The sequence below is a fragment of the Neomonachus schauinslandi genome, chromosome 4 (assembly GCF_002201575.2).
Source record: "Neomonachus schauinslandi chromosome 4, ASM220157v2, whole genome shotgun sequence".
Classification (NCBI taxonomy): domain Eukaryota; kingdom Metazoa; phylum Chordata; class Mammalia; order Carnivora; family Phocidae; genus Neomonachus; species Neomonachus schauinslandi.
The window spans coordinates 41,028,716-41,052,536 of NC_058406.1; the positions used below are offsets into that span (position 1 = coordinate 41,028,716).

The 23,821-nt window shown below is 34.9% G+C and overlaps 1 protein-coding gene across 1 annotated transcript in view; it reads right to left on the reverse strand.

The window, feature by feature from the left end:
• Positions 1 to 23,821, reverse strand: part of TUT4 (terminal uridylyl transferase 4) — a 121,475-nt gene that overhangs the window by 14,195 nt on the left and 83,459 nt on the right. The window contains 11 exon segments of the mRNA XM_044913871.1: positions 3,709 to 3,791; positions 3,878 to 3,925; positions 4,261 to 4,438; positions 4,564 to 4,641; positions 9,391 to 9,504; positions 11,149 to 11,238; positions 11,555 to 11,658; positions 11,761 to 11,818; positions 14,652 to 14,755; positions 16,699 to 16,795; positions 22,624 to 22,728. Of these exon segments, the coding sequence (XP_044769806.1) occupies positions 3,709 to 3,791; positions 3,878 to 3,925; positions 4,261 to 4,438; positions 4,564 to 4,641; positions 9,391 to 9,504; positions 11,149 to 11,238; positions 11,555 to 11,658; positions 11,761 to 11,818; positions 14,652 to 14,755; positions 16,699 to 16,795; positions 22,624 to 22,728 (1,059 nt within the window).

Here is a 23,821-nt window from a genome sequence, read left to right on the forward strand (position 1 = left end):
AATGTCCAACAAAGATGATGAATAAATAAAATATGATATATTCCATTTAGTGGAATACTGTTCAACCATAAAAGGAATGAAGTGGTGATACATGCTACAACATGAACAAACCCTGAGAACATTAGGCCAAATGAAAGCAGCCGATCACAAAAGGCTACATATTTTATGATTCCATTATATGAAATGTCCACATAGGCAAACCTACAGAAACAAAAAACAGATCAATGGTTTGAAGAGTGGGAGAGAAAAGGAATGGGGAATGACTGCTAATGGGCCCAGTTTCCTTCAGAGAGAAACAAAATATTCTAAATTAGATTGTGGTGATGGCTGCAGAATCCTGTGAATATACTGTAAATCAGTGAATGAACTGCTCACTGTATATTAGTGAATTTTATTCAATGTAAGTTGTATCAATAAAGCTGCATTGTTAAAAAAAGAAGAAAGATGTAATTCTTCACATTCATTATTGAAGAAACCAATATAGCTAATTAAAATCCTCATCATCATATTTTCTGCCAAGGCAAAACAAAAGCCTTTGTCAACCTAGGAATCATCCTGAACTTGCTCTCCTTCACCCATCGCCTCTAATTAATCACAAGTTATATCCATTTTCTTCCTGAATCTCTCTTTAATCTACTTTTCTCCATTCTATCATCCCAGTTAAGGTGGCCTAGACCCTAGGGCCAGCAAACTTTTCCTGCAAAGGGCCAGAGAGTAAATATTTTAGGTTGTGACAAAATTGAAGACATTATGTAGTACTTACATAATAAGAGAAAGCAAATTTCCACTAAATTTTTATTGAAGAATTTCAAAATATACTAATAATAATTGAGTATAATTTTTTTGTAATGTAAGTTTACTAAATAGAAGAAAGAAATTCTTTTTTTAAGATTTTATTTATTTATTTGACAGAGTGAGAGAGCACAAGCAGGGGGAGCAGCAGAGGGAGAGGGAGAAGCAGACTGCCCAATGAGCAGGGAGCCCAATGCGGGGCTCAATCCCAGGACCCTGGGATCATGACCCAAGCCAAAGGCAGACACTTAACTGACTGACCACCCAGGTGCCCCAAGAAGAAAGGAATTCTTTCTGGGAGAGACATTTCACTTAACTGAGGTTCAAAATTAGTGTTCCCTATCATTAAAATCAATAGAAAATGTTCATCTGTTAATGCTAATCTGCACTTACATTTTATATATTTTATCTTTGAAAATGTTTTTCACAGATGAAAAGATTGAAGATTCAAGGTAAAGAATTAGACCTAGAGTGCAAATGAAGGACTAGTCTCTGATAAAGAAAATGTATCTGTAGATGCAGGCAGATTTATAGATTTACAGAAAGTTGAAAGAATACCTGATACTATCTTTGTATCATAGGGAAAACCTCTAAGAGTGAGAAGGGCAGAGGTGAAAGGTGGGACACAAAGTGCAACAGGTATTGAATTTTGAGTACAATAAAATCTGAATTAGTTCTTATCAAATAGGATATAAAGGTAAGTAAAGAAACGTATTAAGAATGTCAGATGGTACTAAAAGTCTAATTTAGGCTGGTAAACACTATAGTTGTATTATATAAATAAAACCACCTAGCTTTAGGACTTTTTTTCATAGTGCTTAGCTGCCAAAGCATAGACAGATGGCAGCTAAGGTGAATTCATGTAAGGTTGAACACATAAGGGTGCAAGAGAAGGACAATGGTACCAAGGAATTTAAAGTATATGCCAGAGAGCACACCAGGAAATCTAAGTTAAATGGGAAGAAAAATGAAGACAGAAGATAGCTGACAGAATGCGAGAATAAGGGTCAATATAGTAGAGGACCTAATGATGTAGAAGAATAGTTGAAGAGGGAATATGTGAGTAAGCAAAAAAGATGAATAAATAGAAAATATACTTGTCTTCATTTTCATTAGTGTAGGAATGAAACACATCTATTTTGTATGCCCACAAGCCTAGTTAGTACATAGCAGAGAAATCAGTACAAAGTAGGAATTCAGGGATGCCTAAGTGGCTCAGTCAGTTAAGCATCTGCATTCGGCTCAGGTCATGATCCCAAGGTCCTGGGATCAAGCCCTGCATTGGGCTCTCTGCTCAGCGAGGAGTCTGCTTCTCCCTCTGCCTGCCACACCCTCTGCTTGTGCTCACTCTCTCTCTCTCTCTGACAAATCTAAAAATAAACAAAAAAATTTAAAAAAAACAAAGAAGGAATTCAATAAATATGTGTTGAAAGAATATATTTTACTATGGAAATTATAAGCATGAAAGACTTTAAAGGATACTTTCTACAGTATCAGCTATAACACTGATATAATAAAAACAATCTAAATGTCCATCAAAGAAGAACAGTTAAACTAGTATAAACAAGCCACAGAATACTATATATTGACTTTTAAAACAGAAAAAAATAGATCAAAAAATGGTTAGCAGGCTCATAGGCCCCTTCAGATAGGCCTCAAACTGATGTTTGGTTGCTATGCAAGACCAAAGACTGATATCTATTAGTCAATTATATTATTATACTGAGTTATTAAGAGTTACTAAAATTTTGTATTCATAGACTAAAATTAGCACATTTGCAGTTTACTAAGGATTCTAATATTCTACTAAAAAGTCTGACAACATGAAACTGGTAGGTTCCTATAGAACAAATGCACATATACACATTAATAGTTGGAATTCCCACAATTTTCAGGTAAAATGTTTTATCAGTGCATCATCAGATTTGTTTTGATCTGACTATGCTCTCTTCATTTATTTTTTAATTAGTATGTTAGTAAAATCATTGTTGGATTTTCCTTTTGTTTGACATTTTGTTCTTACACAACTTCTGTGTCATTTCAAATTTTACTGTTATTTTCTTTCTCTCCAATATAATCACCACCCACCCCCAAAAAGGCAGGACAATAAAAAAGGTCAAGAATCAGTGCTACAAGGGAAAAAAGCTATAGATTTTTCTGCTTTTCTTACCCTACATCCCAAAGAAAAAGTGTGGAAACTGTACTGAACAAGATCAAGGATATTTGTTATGCAATAGTAGAGACACAGTTTCTCTCTTGAGATTGCTTCTCTTGGAAGTTTCTTTCTCTGTGAAATTTAGACCTCCTCCCATTAGAAAGCAAGCAAAAAAGAGAGTGAGACCAAGAGGAATGGGAAATACTATGCCACCCAGTTCAGGCAAAAGGAATCCTCTCAGCTCCATGCCATCACATTCAGTTACCAGGGCTACACCAAAATTAGAGCAGAAGCCTCAGCAAGTAAGAAAGTATTTCTCTGGTGTCGTCCTCTCTTTATAATTTCATCAAGATTTCTAGGGATGGAAGAGGGGCAGTGGGCAGCACCTCAAATTCAAAATTTAAGGATACTGACTCTTGACTAACTTCATTCATTCAACAAATGCTTATGTGGTACATCCAATGTGCCATCTTAATAGGTACTGGACATATGATGGTGAAGAGACATAACAGACCCTTGTCCTCATGGAGCTATAGTCTAATGGGGGAAGACAGAATTAAACAAACAGATACACAAAATTTAGCAAATAGATACCTCATTATGAACTATGATAAGTGCAATAAAAAAAAATACAGGGAGTGTATAATCATCTCTTTCTCCTATTTCTAATACCAACTTGGAAATAGGATAAGGCTTCCTATACCACAAAAAAAGGAGTTCTATATGAAAAAAGATTCAGAATCCAAATTATGTAAACTTACAGCTTCTCTGCCAATGAGTGGATAAAAGGGGGTACCAAAAAGTTTCCTTCCATTGATAAATGCCTTCATGATAAAATTGGTCACTATTGAAAAAAGAAGAAAAAATAAAGATGCAGACCTTAATGTGTAAAAGCTTTAAAAACAGGGGATTTCTATATTTAAAACTTACTTTTTCTAGAAACTCCAGCACCAAGGTTATGATTCAAGTCAAAAGGATCTAGAAAAGAAATATTTATTTTTTGATTTAAAATTCTGTTCACTGTAACAAAATATACATACAAGCCATAACTAGAGAGTAATACTATATAACTCAGACTATTCAAGTCAGCAAATTATTCTTCTAAAATTATAGATTAAAAATGATAGAAATTGGGGGGGGAGGGAAAAAATAATAAAAGGACAGAAACATAAAAATCAAGACGAAGAATCTTCCAAATTCTAATGTGCTTTCGGTTTTCCCTTCAATTTCCTTGCCAAATGAAACTGGCTTTTTGTTTTATTTTGTTCCTCAGCTAATGAGTAATGTCATTAGTAATGTCAGCTAATGATTACCTTCAATTGCAATGCATTTGGATGTCCACTGCTTCTCAAAAGTTGTCAACAGCTTTTTCTGCCGAATGCTAATTACATATTCCTTGAAATCAAACTCTTCAGTATAGAAGCGAAGCAGTCCCAACCAAAGCTCTCCTAATGTTTCTGTGTTCTTTCCAAGTGAAGGTAAACGTTTTTTCTATAGGTAAGAAAAAAGAAAGAGAGAGAGGTCTATACTTACTCAAAATATGGAACCCAAATATAAGTAAAATTATTAAATTATGCAAACCCTAACACATAACATAAAGACTATGAAAAAATTACCAGTTCTTCTGTTTTATCAAAGAAAAATGCATTCCATCCATCAACCATTCTCTGTGGAATCTGTTTTCCATCAAAGATCTGTAAAAACAATTTTATTATTAGATTTTAAGTCCTCTTATGCAAACGCCTAAGTATCCTTATATCATTTTAGAATGTACCTATAAGAGATATTGAGATACTTCTTTCCAAAAGGAACATGTCAGGATAGTCTAATTTGATGCCAAGTTATTAATGAATAAAATGTATCTGGAAGATCAAAGCTGGGAAAGGATATCTTAAGAGCTTGAGACTCTCCAAATGACACATTTGATGTTATCTATTTGGCCTGTCAAAATGCATCCAGCCCAAGACTAATGAAGTAAAACTAAAGGAAAAAAAAAAAACCAATGAAAACCACATTTTTATCAATGGATCATAGATGTAGAAATACAGAATACCTATTGATTTGTATACCCAAAGGAAATCAATGGAACCACTTGTTTTGGGGACAGGCTCTAGTACTTTTTTTTTTTTTTTAAGATTATTTATTTATTTATTTATTTGACAGAGAGAGACACAGCAAGAGAGGGAACACAAGCAGGGGGAGTGGGAGAGGGAGAAGCAGGCTTTCCGCTGAGCAGAGAGCCCGACGCGGGGCTCTGGGATCATGACCTGAGCCGAAGGCAGACGCTTAACGACTGAGCCACCCAGGTGCCCCCAGGCTCTAGTACTTTTAATCAGTTATCTGTATCAGATGATGCTGAAAAGCCCCTGAGTATTGATTTCTTTAAAGAGAAAATTAGGTAGCTTTTCCTGACATCTTGATAAAAACTGTAAAATCTTCATGATTAATTATGAATAATAATCTACTGTCTTGAGGAAAGGGAGGGGAGAGTAATGTTACTTTACTAGAAGAAAACTATCCCTTAAGATGGGGTTCTTTAAAAAAGTAAAAAGTTGCAACAGGTTCAGTGAGCAGACCTCATTTCTAGTCTTAGTCCTGCCTGGTAGTGATTCTAGACAAGACAATTATCCTCCTAAACCCTTCACTGTTTTCCCAATGAAAATGAGAGATTAATTAGGTCAGTTGTTTTCAAATTTCGTTTTTCTTTGAAGCTGTAGAATCCTTTCCTAAAATGGAACCTTCCTGAAGCTTAAAGCAGATAAAGGTAGAGGTACTTTAATAGAATCCTAAGTGGAGAAAACATACCCCATTTTTTCCTTATCTCACTTCTCACACATACACTAATAAGCCCCTAGAGCTTACCAGAAAATACTTTAAAACCATCAGATAAGGTGGTCCCCATCACCCCTTCCATTTTAGATGGCACAGTGATTTACAAAATTAACATTATCTGGCCTCTCTAATTTCACTCGCAGGTTTAAGTTCCTTGTAGGCAAAAACTGTAACTTTAGAGCCAAAAATTCCTACTTATATCAAAGCCTGCTATTTATATAGAGAGAATAAATACTTAATACATGTTTGTTGAATGAATATATTTTATTCTGGAAGCATGTTTACAAAAAGATGAAGTTTCCAGAAACTTAGGCTAAGAAGTTGCCTTTTTTTTTTTTTTTTTTGAAAGAGAGAGTGTGCATGCAAGTGCGCATGAAGGAGGAGGGGCAGAGGGAGAGAGGGAGAGACTCTCAAGCAGACTCCCACTAAGCATGGAACCCAATGCACTGCCCGATCTCACAACCCTAAGATCATGACCTGAGCTGAAATCAAGAGTCGGACATTTGACTGAGCCACCCAGATGCCCCAGTTGCTTTTTATATTTATATGTAACTTAAATACAGGTATCACTTATCTACCATAAATTCCGACACTTCATAAAACAAACAAGGGAGAGTGTGGCAATTAGATATTGATACCTACAACAAATCTTGCCCTGAAAAAAGAAATGAAGATATTAAAGAAACCAAATTGTAATATTTTACCATTACAGAATATTTTACCCTTATAGATGCTATTATAGATATTACATGGGAATAATATAAGCTATGTCGTTATACCTTGATTCTTTTTAATATAATTCTTATTTTTGATTAACAACTATGACCCAACTATGCTGGCTGATAACACAGTGAAGTGGACCCTGTGGGCCTTGGAAGGTATTTAATCACTGATTTGCCTTTTTTTAATGAGCTCTCATATTTCACTTTCTAACTTTCCACTGTTTCAGCCCTTAGAAGGATAAATGCTATCCCCCCGCCTTCTCTTACACACACAATTTCTCTTTCCATTTCTCTCTTCTCTTTCTCTCAACACCAATCATGCTCTACTTGAGCAGTGAGCTCTACTCAGTCCTCCCTGTAAAACCTCATGAACAATCATATTTGTACAAGTGACCCTGTATGTTTTCATATTTACTTTCATATTTAACTGTAATAGTTTAGTATCTGCTGCTATATTTAAACTGCAATATTTAAATTTTTTAGTTGTGGTAAAATACACATAACAAAAATGATTATGATGGTAAATTTTACCAGTGTTCAGTTCAGTGGCATTAAGTACACTCACATTGTTGTGCACCATCATCACCATCCATCCACAGAATTCTTTTCATTTTGCAAAAATGAAACTGACACTATTAAACAATAATTGCCGTTCCTCCCTCTCCTAGCCCCCGAAAACCACCATTCCACTTTCCATCTCTATGAGTATGACTACTCTATATAATTGAAATCATATAATATTTAGCCTTTAGTGACTGGTTTACTTCACTTATCACTTAGCATACTGCCCTCAAGATTCATCCATTCAGTTGCAATTTTTAAGCTAATATAAGCTAAGAAAACACAGAAGTTCATAATATCAAGTGTAGCTAACACTCCCTAATCCTCTCTTAGTACTTTTACGTGAAAATTTGTTTTTACTTACGATTTTCTAGAATACAGCAAAATTATTCTGCTTAGGAAAGCTCCTTCTGACCTAAAGAACTCTGTATTGTTAACCATGAAAAATACACTTAGCAGTCTTATACCCAGCCACTTCAAGTCTAGGTTCAATTACAAATGGAGTCAAAGATCAACAGCTTCATTAAACATATCCTTACCCTTAAAAGTTGATCGATGTCAATGACCAATACTTAAATGATGCCAGAGCAATGGACAATGGGGTCCCATATGATAAGCAAAAAAGGCCAGAAGCAAAAATCCATATATCATCAGTTCATATGTATCACAAAGCCCCCCACAATCAGAGCTCATTATGATGGAAAACATTCCATGGACTGTCTCTCATTTCATCAAGCACTGTTAAGCAGATAATGGGAGAGTTCTTGAAGTTGGCTACCGCAGTCCTGCCTACATTTTTCCAATAATAATATTAATACAGCTGCTAATGATAGTAGTAGTAATAATAATAATGATAAAGCAAGCACCATTTATGAACACCTACTTTAGCACTTACTATAATTCAAGGGCATTTGATTTCTCTGTTCCTTATATCAACACTGAAATAATACTATTATTACATTATTACTGTTGATGAAACTCAGACTAGTGGCAGTCAGGCATCTTAGTGAAGACCACAATGTCAGAATTAGAATTCAGACCACATATCTCTAGCTCCAAAATCATGCCCCGCTCTTTCCTGAACGGCTCCTCATTCATGGGTAACAGAATTACCCACAAACCACCATGAAAACAAAATTCGTGTGCCACTTCAGTTAATCATAATATTCTGTCAAAGTCACAGCAAATCATAGTAAATGGCTGCTATGATATTCCTGTGTAATAATGCATTTAAGATACCCAAATTTAAAGTCTTAACAACAGTTAGACTAATACAGAAAATGACCTTGGCCTTGTCAGGCCTCATTAATTCATGTTAAAATTTAAATATCCTACTATATACAACCTTGTTAAAAACCACATCACTCAATGCAGATTCGGCAACTTAAAATTTTCTGCCAGGAAAGGATATTTGAAATTTTTGTTTCTTCTCTACTGTTAATTTAAAAGGGGGAATAAATGCTGCTATAAGTACATGGCATTCATTAGAACTTATTAAAACTTACTAAGGCCATCTGATATCCACCATATGGCTTGCTTATTTTGTGATTTTCTTCTCTGCCATGACTACTGGTTTGTGTAAAGTCAGAATATGTGATTTGCCAAATAATTCTGATGCTTCTCTCTTACCTCAAAATAATCACCTTTCTAAGAAATTAGAACTGGATTCTCCCTAATGCTTGCAAATACACTTTGTGCCAGGAATGAGGAGGAACAGATGGATGATTAAGAACTCCTTTAAACCTATTTCACAGAGTATAAACTGGCTACAAAAAGGGAATCCATGAGTCACCAAATCTGAATGAATAGGAGTATAATGTTTCTTCTGATGTACATTCTCATGCTTAATGCAAGTTAACATGACCTTACAAAAATGAGGAAGAATTTTCTTGGGTTTTCTCTCAACCAAAATTCACAAAGTTGACCAAAGTATACACAAGAATACCAAAGTTCATTGCCAGGCAGGAGCAGGGAGAATACTATGGAGAGAAGAAACTTTATATTTGCATCTGAGAGACTATAATGCATGAGTTCATGGATGGCTATAACACTTTCATAATCACTTGCAGCATTCTAAGACTATGAAATACAAACACATTACAAAAGATATTCAATAGTTTTGTTTATCTAAAATTCCTTTGGGAGTCTATATTCTCCCATAATGAATTTTTCAAAAAGATTCATTATGTGATTATATCACTAAGGGAAGAAGAAAACTTAGGATGTCCACGCTGGAAAAATCCTTCATGACCTCATAACTGATCAAGATCTGTGTTTAGATTAATGTTTTCAAAAGAAACTCCTTTACAGTTTTCTTATAACACCTACCTCTTGTAGAACTGGGATAACAGGTGGTTTTCTCTGCTGCAGAAAGTACAGCACCATAAGGATATAAGCATATGAAGATAAACTTCCCCTAGAAGCATCTCCAATGTCACATCGCTAAAGAAACATAACAATGATTGAAAATAAAACTTCAGAATCTTATTCCATGCAGAAGTACTGACTACTTTGAGATACTACTTTTTTTTAACCCATCAAACTGTCAAATATCCAAAAGTTAAATAACAAACTATTATGAGGATGGGTAAACAGGCACCCTCATACATTACAGATGACCATATAAATTAGCATAAAATCTATGAAGAATAATTTGATAATATCAAAATTACAAAAGCATATCTCACTTAACCTAGCAATTTTAAGAATTTATCCTGCAAACACACCAAACACCAAAAAATATGTGAAATAACTAAATAAGAAGTTTTTTAAATCATAGCACTGTTTTAACAGCAAAAAAAAACAGAAACTTAAGACTCCTCAAGAAAGCACAGGTTTTAAACAACTGATGACTATCTACACAACTGAACAGGGTGTAGCCATTAAAAAAGAACAAGGAAGCTCTAGTATACTAATAGGAAGTAATTATCAGTATCTACTGATCGGTGAGAAAAGCAAAGTACAAAACAATGTTTTTAGTATATTTATACCCATTATAAAAAGGAGAAAGGAAATTTTTGTATTTGCTTATACTGGTATATTTCTGGGAGGATACAGAGGAACTTTTAATACCAGTTGCCTCTAGCAAGAGGCACTGGTTGGCTAGGAGACAGGTGTGGAAGGGAGATTTTCTACCAGAAATCCCTTCAGACTTTTTGAATTCTGAACCACATGAGTAAGTTGCCTATTCCAAACAAAATTTTTAATTAAAAATAAATCCTAAAAGAATCCTCAGAGGCTTCCCCTGAGTAAGACTTTAGCCGATACTATATAAAGGGGGAGGAATGATTTCTCTGACATGAAAGACTTAGTTTCATTACTACAACTCCACTGAAGTATAGAACCATTATGCTAAAGTTATTCTGTGAGGTGAATCTAGAAAAACAGCCATATCAAATACAACTTAAGGATGTGGCTAAACGCCACTCTTTTCTAAGATGACCTCTGTCCACAAAGACATGTATAGGAATATCTAAACAAGTATGTCTCCCTGTTGTGGAAGAGTGGATTTAGTGAAATGAAAATGCAACCAAATCATTCAGCTACTAGAAACCTTCTACCAACACACTGAAAAATTAACTGTTTATTGAGCAGCTACCATAAGGCAGGTACACTAAATTGGGGATACAGGTCTCCATCTTCATTGAGTTTACCCACTTAGCTAAAAAAAGAAAACAGAATTCAGTATTATAAGTGTTATAATAGGAGAAACACAAGGTTTTATTGGGATTGTTTTGTTTTCTTGGCCAAAAAAAAACTTATGACTGAACCCAAATTTCAGATGTCCTAACCCAGAGATTCTTAATTAGGATGATATGCCAAATTCCCATACCTGGGGCTGAAAATCATTATTGCATTGAGTAATTTTACTACTGAGAATTTAGTTAAGTGTTACACATGGGAATAAAGCACATACAGGAAAAAACTAAGACACTAATAAGTATAAACTTAAATCATTTACTATTGAGTGCTTCCTTTAAAAGCTCAGATAAACAAAACTGAGATTTGTCACAAGTGTGACATCAGTATATTTCACTTTAACTATTGTATTATAACAAAGGAGATCATTAACTATTTTATAAATACCTTTGCAAACACCTTCATAGTATATCCCAAGTACTGTACTCTAGGATCAATAGCTGCATAAGTAGCTAGCATTCTTGTGTTATGTTGAGCCTGAAAAAAATTACATATTTGAAAGCATTTCAAATTTATTAAAATTAAACTTATAAATCAGATAAAAAGATATACTCCAAATATAATATATAATTGTAAAACTTAGAATAACTGCAAATGAGTCAAAAACTAATCTTCAATCTGAAGGAAATATCAAGATGGTTCCTAAAAATATTTTTGTCTTACAAGGCTCACATTTGAAATTTTTAAACATAAATGTATAGTCAGTAATCTGTAAACTTTTCATTTTTTATCTATAAACTTTTAAAATGACAAGTGTAAACATACCTAGGTCTATACAGAAAGAAACACTTACCAAGGTATTATATAAACTGATATCACCTTCTAAACCACTTCGTCTATGTTCAAATTTTACTATAGGCACTTTGGCAGTAGTTATAGGCAAAATGTTCCTTAAACCTGATTTAAAACAAACAAATACAAAAACTTCATTAGGTTAAATAATTTTCATAAAGCTAAAAAATATTTTGTTGTTTTAAAGCTGTAACTTAAGATTCATACCTGGATGTCTCTTAAGAATTTTTGCCAAATTTTCAATTATTTCTTTACAGTTTAATTTCTAAAAAACAAAAGAAACAAATAATAAAGTTTGTCTAAGTCAATTTGGCCTTGTGCAAATTCACTTCAATGAGGCATTTAATACTAGCACTGAAAATCTCCAGCTATGAAACAACTCAAAGTATAGTCTAGAGACCTGCAGTATCGCCATCATCTGGAAATTTGATGGAAATGCAGAATCTCAGGCCCCACCCCAGTCTACTGAATCACAATCTACATTTTAACAAGATTCCCAGGTAATTCACATCCACATTAAAGTGTGAGGCACACAAAAACAAGAGAATAATGTTTTCAAATATGTGAAATACGTAACTAGAGATGGATCTGGTGAAGGCAAAACAGCATAGTGTTTAAGAACATAGGCTCTGAATTTAGACAAACCTGGATTCAATCTTCAACTAAATATTATTAATAAGCTGCATGACTTTGACCAGACCCTTAACACCTTGGAGCCTCATACTACTATTCTATAAAACCAAGATAATTATAAACTCCTGCTCTATCAAGTAGTTGGAAGGATTACATGAGACATGTACGTAAAGCATTCAACAGCATGCTTGGCACAAAATAAGCACTTTAAATCTGTGAGCTATTTATTGTCATTATGTTGATGAGGAAAAGTAATCCAATTATTACCAGTACCTACTTCTTCAAGAAAATTCTTACCTCTACAAATTTAAATACGTTGATTTTTTTAAAAATCAGAGACAGCAGAGTTGATATGGTAACAATAACCATGATACAAGGAATAGGGAAGATAATGGCATTTAAATTAACTAGATTAAGCTAAACGGTATATACATCAGTGCCCCCACTTACTACTAAAAGCACTTTTGTATATCCCCAACATGTTCTTTTTAGCCACTAGAGAGCAGTAATCATTGCGGCTTAACCTGAGGATTTCAAGGGAATCTACAGTTCCTAATTAACACATAATAAAATTTATTATGCAAGGATACAATTTATGCTAAACTATGTTTCAACAATGTCTCATCTGGAAGAAAATGTGTTCTTTTCATTGCTTCAACTTTCCAGTGTGAATGGCACAGATGATATATAACAGACAAACCCTTAGTGATTAGAAATCCGATTATTAAATTTTACATAGAAGGTATCTAAACCCTAACCTCCACCCCTGGGTAAAATCATTTCCTATTCCCTCAATTCTTGCTCTTCAAAATAGAGAGAGGCAGCCTCTTTCCAGTAGATGGCACTGAGTAGAAGTTAGTTAAGAAGAATTAAAATATTTACAATTTCTCAATTTTTTTAAAAGATAAAATGTTAATACTAGAAATAATTTCTTAGGGCCAGAAATAAGGATCTACCAGACATCTGTACTCTGCCATCGTTACTCTGGTTCTAACAATTTAAAAGCCACCTTTTGAAAAAAATTCAGAAACGCACAGGTACGCTATTCTGCTGAATTCTTTTAAAGTACAACAGAGGCTATACTGACACCACTACAGATGCCAGAAGCTTGGCCACACCCCAATCTTGCAAGCAGTCCCTGATTTTGAGACATAAATTCCAACAGTTATGTTGGTAAAGGAAGGAGCAACTATAGGGATCCCCTCCTTTCTAGTTGCTGCTAGGAAGGCCGGGGATATTTCCCTGTCCAATCAGTCCCTTTCTTTACTGGAGCTTGGACAATCTTGTTTCCACTGCTGATGGTACACAAAGAGAGAAAGCGTAAGTACCCACTCTCACTGCTGAGACTGCTCTGGGGGAAGGTCTGCTCCTGGCATCTCACAGTGAAACTCCAAAAGTAGTGGTTAGGTTCTACAGTACTATTAGTACTATATTTCAGCTACATTATGGGTTAAATAAATTACAGGGAAGCAGTGAGATACAATGGAAAGAGCATGAACTGTGGAGTCAGACAGACCTGGGTACGAATCCCGGCTCCAACATTTACTAGCTGTGTGAACTTGGGCAAGTCAGTTTATCACTCAAAGCCTCAGTTTCCTCATCTGTAAAATGGGGGAAATTATCTACCTCAAAGGTGGTTGTAAGAATGAAATGAGGCCTCAATAAATGTTAGTTCCCCTCCCCACCCAAAATTAGTTTCTAAAAGCTATCCTAGAACATGACATTTATAACACTGCTTTACGGAAAAAAAATGTGTTCTAAGTGCCCCCAAATTACAATTAACTTGTACAACACAATCCATTTATAAATTAGATGTTCACTTTTATTTTCTATCTTTAGTGATACAAAGATATCACCTAATGGAAGAGATATGAAAAGACAGAGGAAATGAGATCAGTGTTCACTACAGTAGCATCAGCTTCACATTGGTTCCAATGAAAAAAACTGCAACTCTATATTAACTTTTTCCAAAAATTCATTACAAAGCACTTTTAACTCTTAGTGACATGGTTTTTGTGTTACAAAATTACTGAATTTTGGGGTGCCTGGGTGGCTCAGTTGGTTAAGTGACTGCCTTTGGCTCAGGTCATGATCCTTGAATCCCTGGATGGAGTCCCGCATTGGGCTGGCTCCCTGCTCGGCAGGGAGTCTGCTTCTCCCTCTGACCCTCCCCCATCTCATGTGCTCTCCCTCTCTCATTCTCTCTGTCTCAAATAAACAAATAAAATCTTTAAAAAAAATAAGATAAAATTACTGAATTTTAAGTAAATTTACTTACTTAGACATTTGAATGTCTTCTAAAATGGTAGTGCTAAATGCTTTTACATTTCAAATACTACTACTGCTACTACATTTACACGAAGAATGACACCATATTTCTATCAATACTACATACATAATTTAAAATACATTCACCACTGGAAGAAAATAAACTTCTACATCTCTTTTCAAACACTAACTCTTACCTCTGCATTTTCGTGGCCTTCCAGGGTCATACAAATATCCAGATCACTATCACGAAATCCAAATCCATTCTTAGAAGAGCCAAATAAGCACAATCTTGCCTTTTCTAAGTAAAGGAAAAAAAAAGTCAAAAGTTTCATAATTAGCATGAAAGAGGTGCCTTCTACTACCCACTAATGGACTAACAAGAGATGATCTTATCTACTTCTATGGCTTAAATACCTTCCGTTGCCAGATATACTGAGAAATTCCAAAATATTCATCTAAAGCCCAGATCTCTTGCCTAAGTTCTCACAATCCTTGTTTCTGCTTTTTCCATTTTTCTACAGACATTATAAAATCAAAAAGTCAAAACTAAGCCTTCAGCTTTTACCTCAAACCTACTATTGCTCCTATAATCCCTATTCTCAGCAAACAGTATCTTTATCTACTCAACTGCCAACGTCAGAAATACATGTGTAGTTCTTAACACCCCTCTCAGCTTCTACATCCAAACAATCACCAAGTCCATTAATTTCTTTCAACTTAACTATCTCATAAGTTCATCTACTTTTCTTCATTCTCCACATCACTACCAATAGTAAAGTTCAATATTTAGAGATTTATCTTTTGGAAATAAAAGAGTTTTTTCAGGCACAATTCAAGTAGTTTTATAAATATCACCTTAGTACACAGAATTAGTTCTCCCAAAGTGAGTGATTAATCCATTTGATATAAATTATGATAGAGTTATCCTTTCATATTTAGTGTCATTCAGTAACAGGTACCACTTCAAGCAAGCTGTTGCTTAACTGGATTGGGTTTCTCTCGCTATTAATTCTTCACATTATATATTTAGATAAGAAATTCTGTATTTTCAAAACCTAATTCTCTAATTCAGTTCTGATGTCCAACTTGAAATTTCAATGGCAACTGAGAGACATAAAAGAAGCTATGTTCATCAGCAAACAAAAATGTGCATGGGTTTAATATAACAGACTTAGATTTGGTCAGTACTTTCCATACTAACAAATATAACAGAAAATGGAATCCTATAGTATATAACAGATTATCTTTTACAAGTACAAATTCATTCTGATTATAAATCAATTCTTTATCCTTTTCTAAAATATTTGGCCATAAAACTTTTGATTTTTCACCCCTGTACCCCAAATCTGCTCCTTCTGCTATTTTGCTATTTCAGTTAAATAATATCACACAACTACTAAAAGCCTTGAAACCATCCCTGACTCCTTTTTTCCCCTCATATCTACCATGTAAAGCGTCAGCAAATCCTATTGGCTCTACATTCAAAATATATCCTATATCTGACCACTTCTCATCGACTCTTCCAGAACATTATTATGTCTCACCTAAACTTATGCATCAGCCTCCTAAATTGCTCCTCCTGCTTCTATTCTTATAGACCTATACTCTATTCTCTCAGATCATGTCACTTAAGTGTTAAAACCTTCCCGAAGCTTCTCATTAGACACTCAAAATTCAAAACCCTTCTACCAATATCTATAAGGCTCTAATGATTCAATCTCTAGGCTACCTCTCAGACTTCATCTATTACAGTCTACCTCACACATTTCACTGCAGCCACACTGATGTCCTGCATGGCCTTCAAACACGACAAACATAATTCAATCTTGGGGTATATGTACTTGCTATTCTTTCTCTCTAGAATGTTCTCTCCTTGGATATTCATATAACTTGCTCCCTCACATTATTCATGGCTCTCTTCAAACGTCACTTTATCAGAGCAAACTACCCTAATAGTAGAGAGAACTACGCCCCCATCACTATCCTTTTAACTCCTACACTTTAGTAGCATTTATTATTTCCTGATATTACATTATATACCTTTTTGTTAGTTGAATATCTGTCTACCCTTCTTAATATAAGCTTTCCGAAAGCAGGTTTCACCTTTTGTATTGGTACTGTATTCCCAGCACCTAGAATAGCACCTAAAACATAACATTCAATGAACACTTTAAAAATAAACAGAACTCAGACTAGGTGGCTATAATAACAAAAACAATCAATTTTTAATATATGACATACCATCATATTCTTTTTGAATAAACTTTTCCAAGCCAATTAAAATTTGCTCCCTGTTGTGTTGTTCAGAAAAGGGTGGTGATAACTCATCTAAGTTAAAAAAAAAAAGAAAAAGGAAAAAGGAAAAAGAAAAGTAAGGAAAATGGAATCTGAAAAGGTATTCAATTTTTTACCCTAAACTCTTTACTTAAAATTTCATTATTTGTTAACTTCTCTGACTTTAAAACATAAATGTTACTGGGGAAGGAAGGGGCAGGGGGACAGCAGAAAAATAATATATTTATAGGTTTATGTATGTTTCACATGATCACTTTCCCTATGAAATGCCTACAAAATATATTTACCTCTAAAAATTCTTTAATATTGTTTTCTTCAGACATTCTGCTCTTTTCCCATATACATGCTTGTTTTTCCTACCTGTAAGTCTATACTCAATATTGTTATGTAAGGCACCTGACCCATTCAAACCTAAGTTCCCTCAAATGTCTGGTCAAGATTCATATCTTCCCTATAAGATGCTTCCAGACACAGCCTTCAACGACTTCTTAAGTGAATTTCCTTATTCCCTAAACCACTTGCCAGTTTATAGTGACTAGTAACAATTTTATAGTTATTTCATTTAAATCCATATTATTTTTCCAAATAAGACCACATAGTCTTAAGAACAGTCTTTTTTCTATCTCCTCCTCTAGATTCATCCCCAAGAGTTAATACAGTAATAGGAACAAAGCAGTAATTTACAGTAATGACTTAAATATTCAGCTTTTGAAAAACAAATGTAGCATCTGTGGTTGCAAGTTGAATACAGGCATACCTCATACCTCATTTTATTGCACTTCACTTTTTTGCTCCAGATACTGTGGTTTTCACAAATTGAAGTTTTGTGGCAACCCTGCACTGAGCAAGTCTATCAAGCACCTTTTCTCCACCAGCATTTGCTCACCTTATGTCTGTGTCACAGTTTGGTAATTCTCACGCTATTTCAAACTTTTTCATTATTATTGTACTTGTTGTTATGATGATCTGTGATCAGTGACCTTTGATGTTACTACTATAACTGTTTTGGGGTGTCACAAACTGTACCCAAATAAGATGACAAACTTAATCGATAAATGTTGTATGTGTTCTGAATGCTCCCTGACTGGCCATTCTCCCCATCTCTCTCCCTCTCCTCAGACCTCTCTATTCTGAGACACAAAAATATTGAAATTAGGCCAATTAATAACCTTACAATGGCCTCTAACTATTCAAGTAGGGAAAAAAAAAATCACATGTCTCTCACTTTATATCAAAAGCTAGAAATTATTAAGCTTAGTGAGGAAAGCATGTCAAAAGTCAAGACAGGCTGAAAGCTAGGCCTCTTCCACCAAACAGCCAAGCTGTGAATGCAAAGGAAAAGTTCTTAAAGGAAATTAAAAGTGCTACTTCAGTGAACACAGGAACGAGGGGCACCTGAGTGGCTCAGTCGGTTAAATGTGTACCTTAGGCTCAGGTCATAATCTCAGGGTACTGAGATCAAGCCCGGCACTGGATTCCCTACTCAAGGGGGAGACCGCTTCTCCCTCTCCCTCTGCAGCTTCCCCTGCTTGTGCTCTCTCTCTCTCTCAAATAAATAAATTAAATCTTTAAGAAAAAAAAAAAAAGAATGTGAAACAGCCTTATTGCTGATATGGAGAAAGTGTGAGTGGTCTAAATAGAAGCTCAAACCAGCCACAACACTTGCATAGCCAAAGCCTAATTCAGAGCAAGGCCCTAACTTTCTTCAATTCTATGAAGGCTAAGAGAGGTGAGGACGCTGCAAAAGAAAAAGTCTGAAGCTAGCAGAAGTGGGCTCATGAGGTTTAAGGAAAGAAACCATTTGCATAACGTAAAACTGCAATGTGAAGCAGCAAGTGACCCAGTAGATCACTAGCTGAGATAATTAATGAAGGTGGCCACACTAAACAACAGATTTTCAATGTAGACAAAACAGCCTTACATTGGAAGATACCATCTAGGACTTTTATAGCTAGACAGGAAAAATCAATGCCTGTCTTCAAAGCTTCAAAGAACAGGCTGACCCTCTTGTTAGGGGCTAATGTAGCTGGAGTCTTTAAGCTGAAACCAATGCTCATTTACCAATCCGAAAATCCTAGAACTGTTAGGAATTATACTTAATCTACTATGCATGTGTTTTATAAATGAACAAAGCCTGGTTGATAGCACAACTGTGTGCAACATGGTTTACTGAATATTTTAAGACCGCTGCTGAGACCTATTGCAGAAAAAAAGATTCAACATTACTGTTCACTAACATTGCACTTGGGCACCCAAGAGCTCTGGTAGAGATCTACATTAAGATTAAGGTTGTTTTCATGCCTGCTAACCCAACATCCATTTATTCCACAGCCCATGGATCAAGGAGTCATTTTGACTTTCATGTCCTATTAAGAAATACATTTTGTAAGGTTATAGCTGCCTCTTATGGATCTGTGCAAAGGAAACTGAAAATCTTTTGGAAAAGGAGTCACCATTCTAGATGCCATTAAGAACATCTGTGATTCATGGGAAGAAGTCAAAATAGCAACATAAACAGGAGGAGTTTAGAAGAAGTTGATTCCAACCCTCACGGATGACTCTGAGGGGTTCGAGACTTCAATGGAGGAAGTAACTGCAGATGTGGTGCAGACAGCAAGAGAACCAGAATAAAAAATGGAGCCTGAAGATGTGACTGAATTACCGCAATCTCATTATATAACTTGAACGGATGAGGGACTGCTTTTAATGAATGATCACAGAAAGTGGTTTCTTGAGATAAACTCTACTCCTGAAGATACCATGAAGATTGTTGAAATAACAACAAAGGATTTAGAATATTACATAAACTTAGTTGATAAAGTTGATAAACATAGTTGATAAAACTGACTCCAATTTTGTTCTTTTGTTTCTTTGGGTTTTTTTAAGATTTTATTTATTTGACAGAGAGAGACACAGTGAGAGAGGGAACACAAGCAGGGGGAGTGGGAAAGGGAGAAGCAGGCTTCCCGCGGAGCAGGGAGCCCGATGTGGGGCTCAATCCCAGGACCCTGGGATCATGATCTGAGCCGAAGGCAGACGCTTAATGACTGAGCCACCCAGGCACCCCAAAACTGACTCTAATTTTCAAAGAAGTTTTACTGCGGATAAAATAGCTATCTAACAGCATCACATGCTACAGAAATCATTCATGACAGGAAGAGTCAATCAATGTGGCAAACGTCATTGTTATCTTAAGAAATTGCCATAGCCACCCCGATCAGTCAGCAGTCATCAATACTGAGGAAAGACCCTCTACAAGCAAAAAGATTACAATTTACTAAAAGCTCAGATGATGGTTAACATTTTTTAGCAATAAGGTATTTTTTAATTAAGGTATATTGTTTTCCTTTAGATATAATGCTACTGCACACTTAATAGATGTCAGTATAGTGTAAACATAACTTTTATATGCACTGGGAAAGAAAAAAATTCATCTGACTTCCTTTATTGCAACACTCACTTTATTGTGGTGGTCTGGAACCCAACCCACAATATCTCCAAGGTACACCTGTAGCTGAATTACAGGTGATTTTTTATTATTATTATTAAAGAGGTGAAACTATTCTGTATCATACTATAATGGTAATACATAACACAATGCACTTGTCAAAATTCACAGAACTGTGCACCACAAAGAGTCAACTTTACAGTATGCAAATTTTAAAAAATCATCTAGGAGGTTGGGGAATCTCAGGATGGAATGCAGGCTGTAACAAAAGAATCATGTGTAAGACGTGTAAGACAACTTTACTCATGGGAGTGAGGGAAAAGGTAATAACCTAAATAACTCTGAAAATGAGTGGAGTTTGTAAGACTAAGGGCAAAAGGAATACACATAAGTACTGTACTCTAATTGATAAAGTTATTTCCCACAGGGGTATTAGATAATAGTTCCGATAATGTTATACATGTGTACTTAAATGGGACAATTAAATAAATGGGTAGCAGATGATGAGAGCCAGGTTTCTCATTGTTGGGAGTGGGAAATTTACAGATAAGCAGAAAGAAGAGTCTTGAATGAGCCATATGGTAATACATTCAAGTTGGAGCCATCAGTACAAAGTCATGTTTAATTTAAGATGGTCACATATAGAAATTTTTACAGATATGAACATATACTAAGTTAGTATATATACATAATTTTCTCGCTCAGAGAGGGCCTAAAAGCAACAACACCCAATAATAATAAGTACCCTAGCTTCCAGATTCTGGTTTCTAATACCATTCTCCAATAAAAGGAACCAGGGCTCTTCAGAGAAATTTCTAATTCTAGGACTGGGGTGGAAAATATACATGATGAGCCTGGAGCACCTTGCAGTGCCAGAAAGTAAGGAAGTGCTAAAAAAACAAATGAACAAATAAACAAAAAAACCCCACACACTGATGGGGGTATATTAAAGAGTCAAAGGAACCAATTGAAAGAGTTCCCAATAGCCAAATCTGGAACAATATGAGCAACAAAGTAGTATTGGATCATAACCCAAAGTATAAAATATCCATGAGTTCATATAAATGAATGAATAAATAAAAACAAATGTAATGTATTATATCTTAATAAAGCTGCTGGGAGAGAAAATGTGCCACAATCCAGCTATTCAACTCCTAGGTATGACCCAAGAGAAATTAAAGCATATATCCATACCCAGACCCACATACAAATGTACAGAGCAAATTTATTTGTAACAACCAAAATTTGGAAACAAGTCAACAGGTGAATGGTAAACAAATTGTGGCACATCCATATAATGAAACACAGCTCAGCAATAAAAACAAATGAAACATTTACACACATCACAACATGGATGGATCTCAAAATAATTATGCTAAATGAAAGAAGCCAGAACCCCACCTCAGAAAAAAAGAGTACATTCTATATAATTCTATTTATATAGAACTCTAGAAAATGCAAACTAACTTATAGTGACTAAAAGCAATTAACTGGTTGCCTGGCAAGAGACTGGGATAGGGAAGTCTAGGGGGGAAGTATTACGATGGGGAACTAAAAGTTATGACATCAGAAATTTTATTTTATCTGGGACCCAGAAAGTTATTTAAAAAAAAATGTTTGCTGAGTGAAGGTTTACCCCAGGTACACCATAAATGTTGAATAAAGGTATGTAAGACCCTTCCCAAAATATTATAGCCTTATCTCCCTCTATTATCTTTCTTTTATTCTACCAAATCCAAGGCAATTCTTCTCCCAAAGAAATTATACACCCTATACTTTTGTGCATAATCTCCTAGATCTGAAAAAGCAGTTCAAGGTCCATCTCAAATGCCTCATCATTAATTCCAATTCCTCTGATCCACCCCAGTTAAAATTGTGTTTGCACTGCATTTTGTTTACCACTACTACAGCATGTAATATATTCTGCTTCCAATTATGGAAATTTTCACACATATCATATATCCGTCTAGAGAAGAACTGTGCAAGAGCATTGCAATGATGAAAATGTTTTCTATCTGGACTGTCCAATTCAGCAGCCACATGTAACTACTCAGTACTTGAGATGTGTAAAAATGAGGAACTTAGTTTTTAATTTTATTTTAATTAAATTTAAATAATGGCTACCATATTAAACAGCACAGATCCAGAGTCTAAGCTCTTTAAAAGCAACACATAATATGGACCCTGTATTCCCATTGGCATTTACCACAGTGCTGTGCATTTAGTAGGCATTTAGTGTCTGTTGTTGGGTCTCTAAACTATTAAAAAAAACCTCTACCACCAATGACAAATCGATTTCGGGAAATACTTGATTTAGTATGTAAAAGATGTTTTGGTAAGTCTTTTATTACTAGAGCTACTCTGAGTAGATTCTTTCCTAGGTTTTAAATATTTATTTTCTTATTTGAAAACGGTTTGCTTACAGTTTGTTTTGGTAGAGGTTTTAGATCAATTTTCCTGAAGTCCTCTGGACAATCATTTTTTGAATGGCCATCTTTTTTGCAGATGCTGCATACTATCGTTGGTGGCTATACAAAGGTAAAAAAATAATCTAATAATCTAATAAACTATTGAGGGACTCATCATCACTTAGAAAGCAGGTCCAAAAAGACTCTTTTACGTAACTCAATTCTGATAACCTGTGCTTCCAGGAGGTTTAAAAAAAAAATAAAAAAGTATTAATTAAATACAGTGTTAAATGTAAAAACCGTATTTTAAGTTAACCAATTTAACTCTTCCTCCCCACTAAAATGATATTATGAAGATCAGATTTACCCAGAGATGTGCTATACAGGAAATCCTAGAAGATGCAATATGTATGGGTTAATGCAAACATTTCAGTCAGCTCCCAAGATGAAATACGTGCATTAATTTAACCTACTGAGATCTTTAACAAAGTAGATTATAAAGAAATTTCAAGTGGCACCTTTCATTTCACTCCAAACATCTTCTATCTTCATAGTCAATCAATTATAAAACCCTCACTTGGCTAGTTGGTTCAATTTATTACATTAACATGGTACTCAAGAAACCAACTGTAGGGCTGAACTCAAAAAAATAACTTCACTTCATACAAGGAATAACTCTTATGCAATAGCCACAAAGTTAATTGCAAACCCTATACCACCATTTAAAATGTATTCCAATGGACGACCAGCCAGGTAGTTAAAACAGTAAAAATGTATCCCAACTAGCGACGGTGAAGGAAGAGCATCATTCTTTTCTTTATTATAAAATGCCTAGATCCCAGAGAGCCTCTTCCTCCAGGATTAGCTTGAACATTTACCTAGCCATGAACTCTGATGTAAATTATATACAGAAACCTCTACTTGTGGGAATGCTGTGCTATGAGCTAATTAACAATACCATTGGAATTTTCATTAGCTTTTCAAAACTTTTTTTTAAATGACATATTTAAATTCTAGAAAAGGAATTTCTAGGGGGAACAAGTGCAGAGAACAAAAAATGTACACTGCAGTTATATAATTATGAGGCTTTTCTAAAAACCTGCCATTTAATTCATCCTTTCAACAGTCCATATGTCCTAAATACTGCAACCCAAAAAAAAAAGCAATAGATGTATCCTTACAAAGAATGAAGAAACACAGATTACTAATTAGG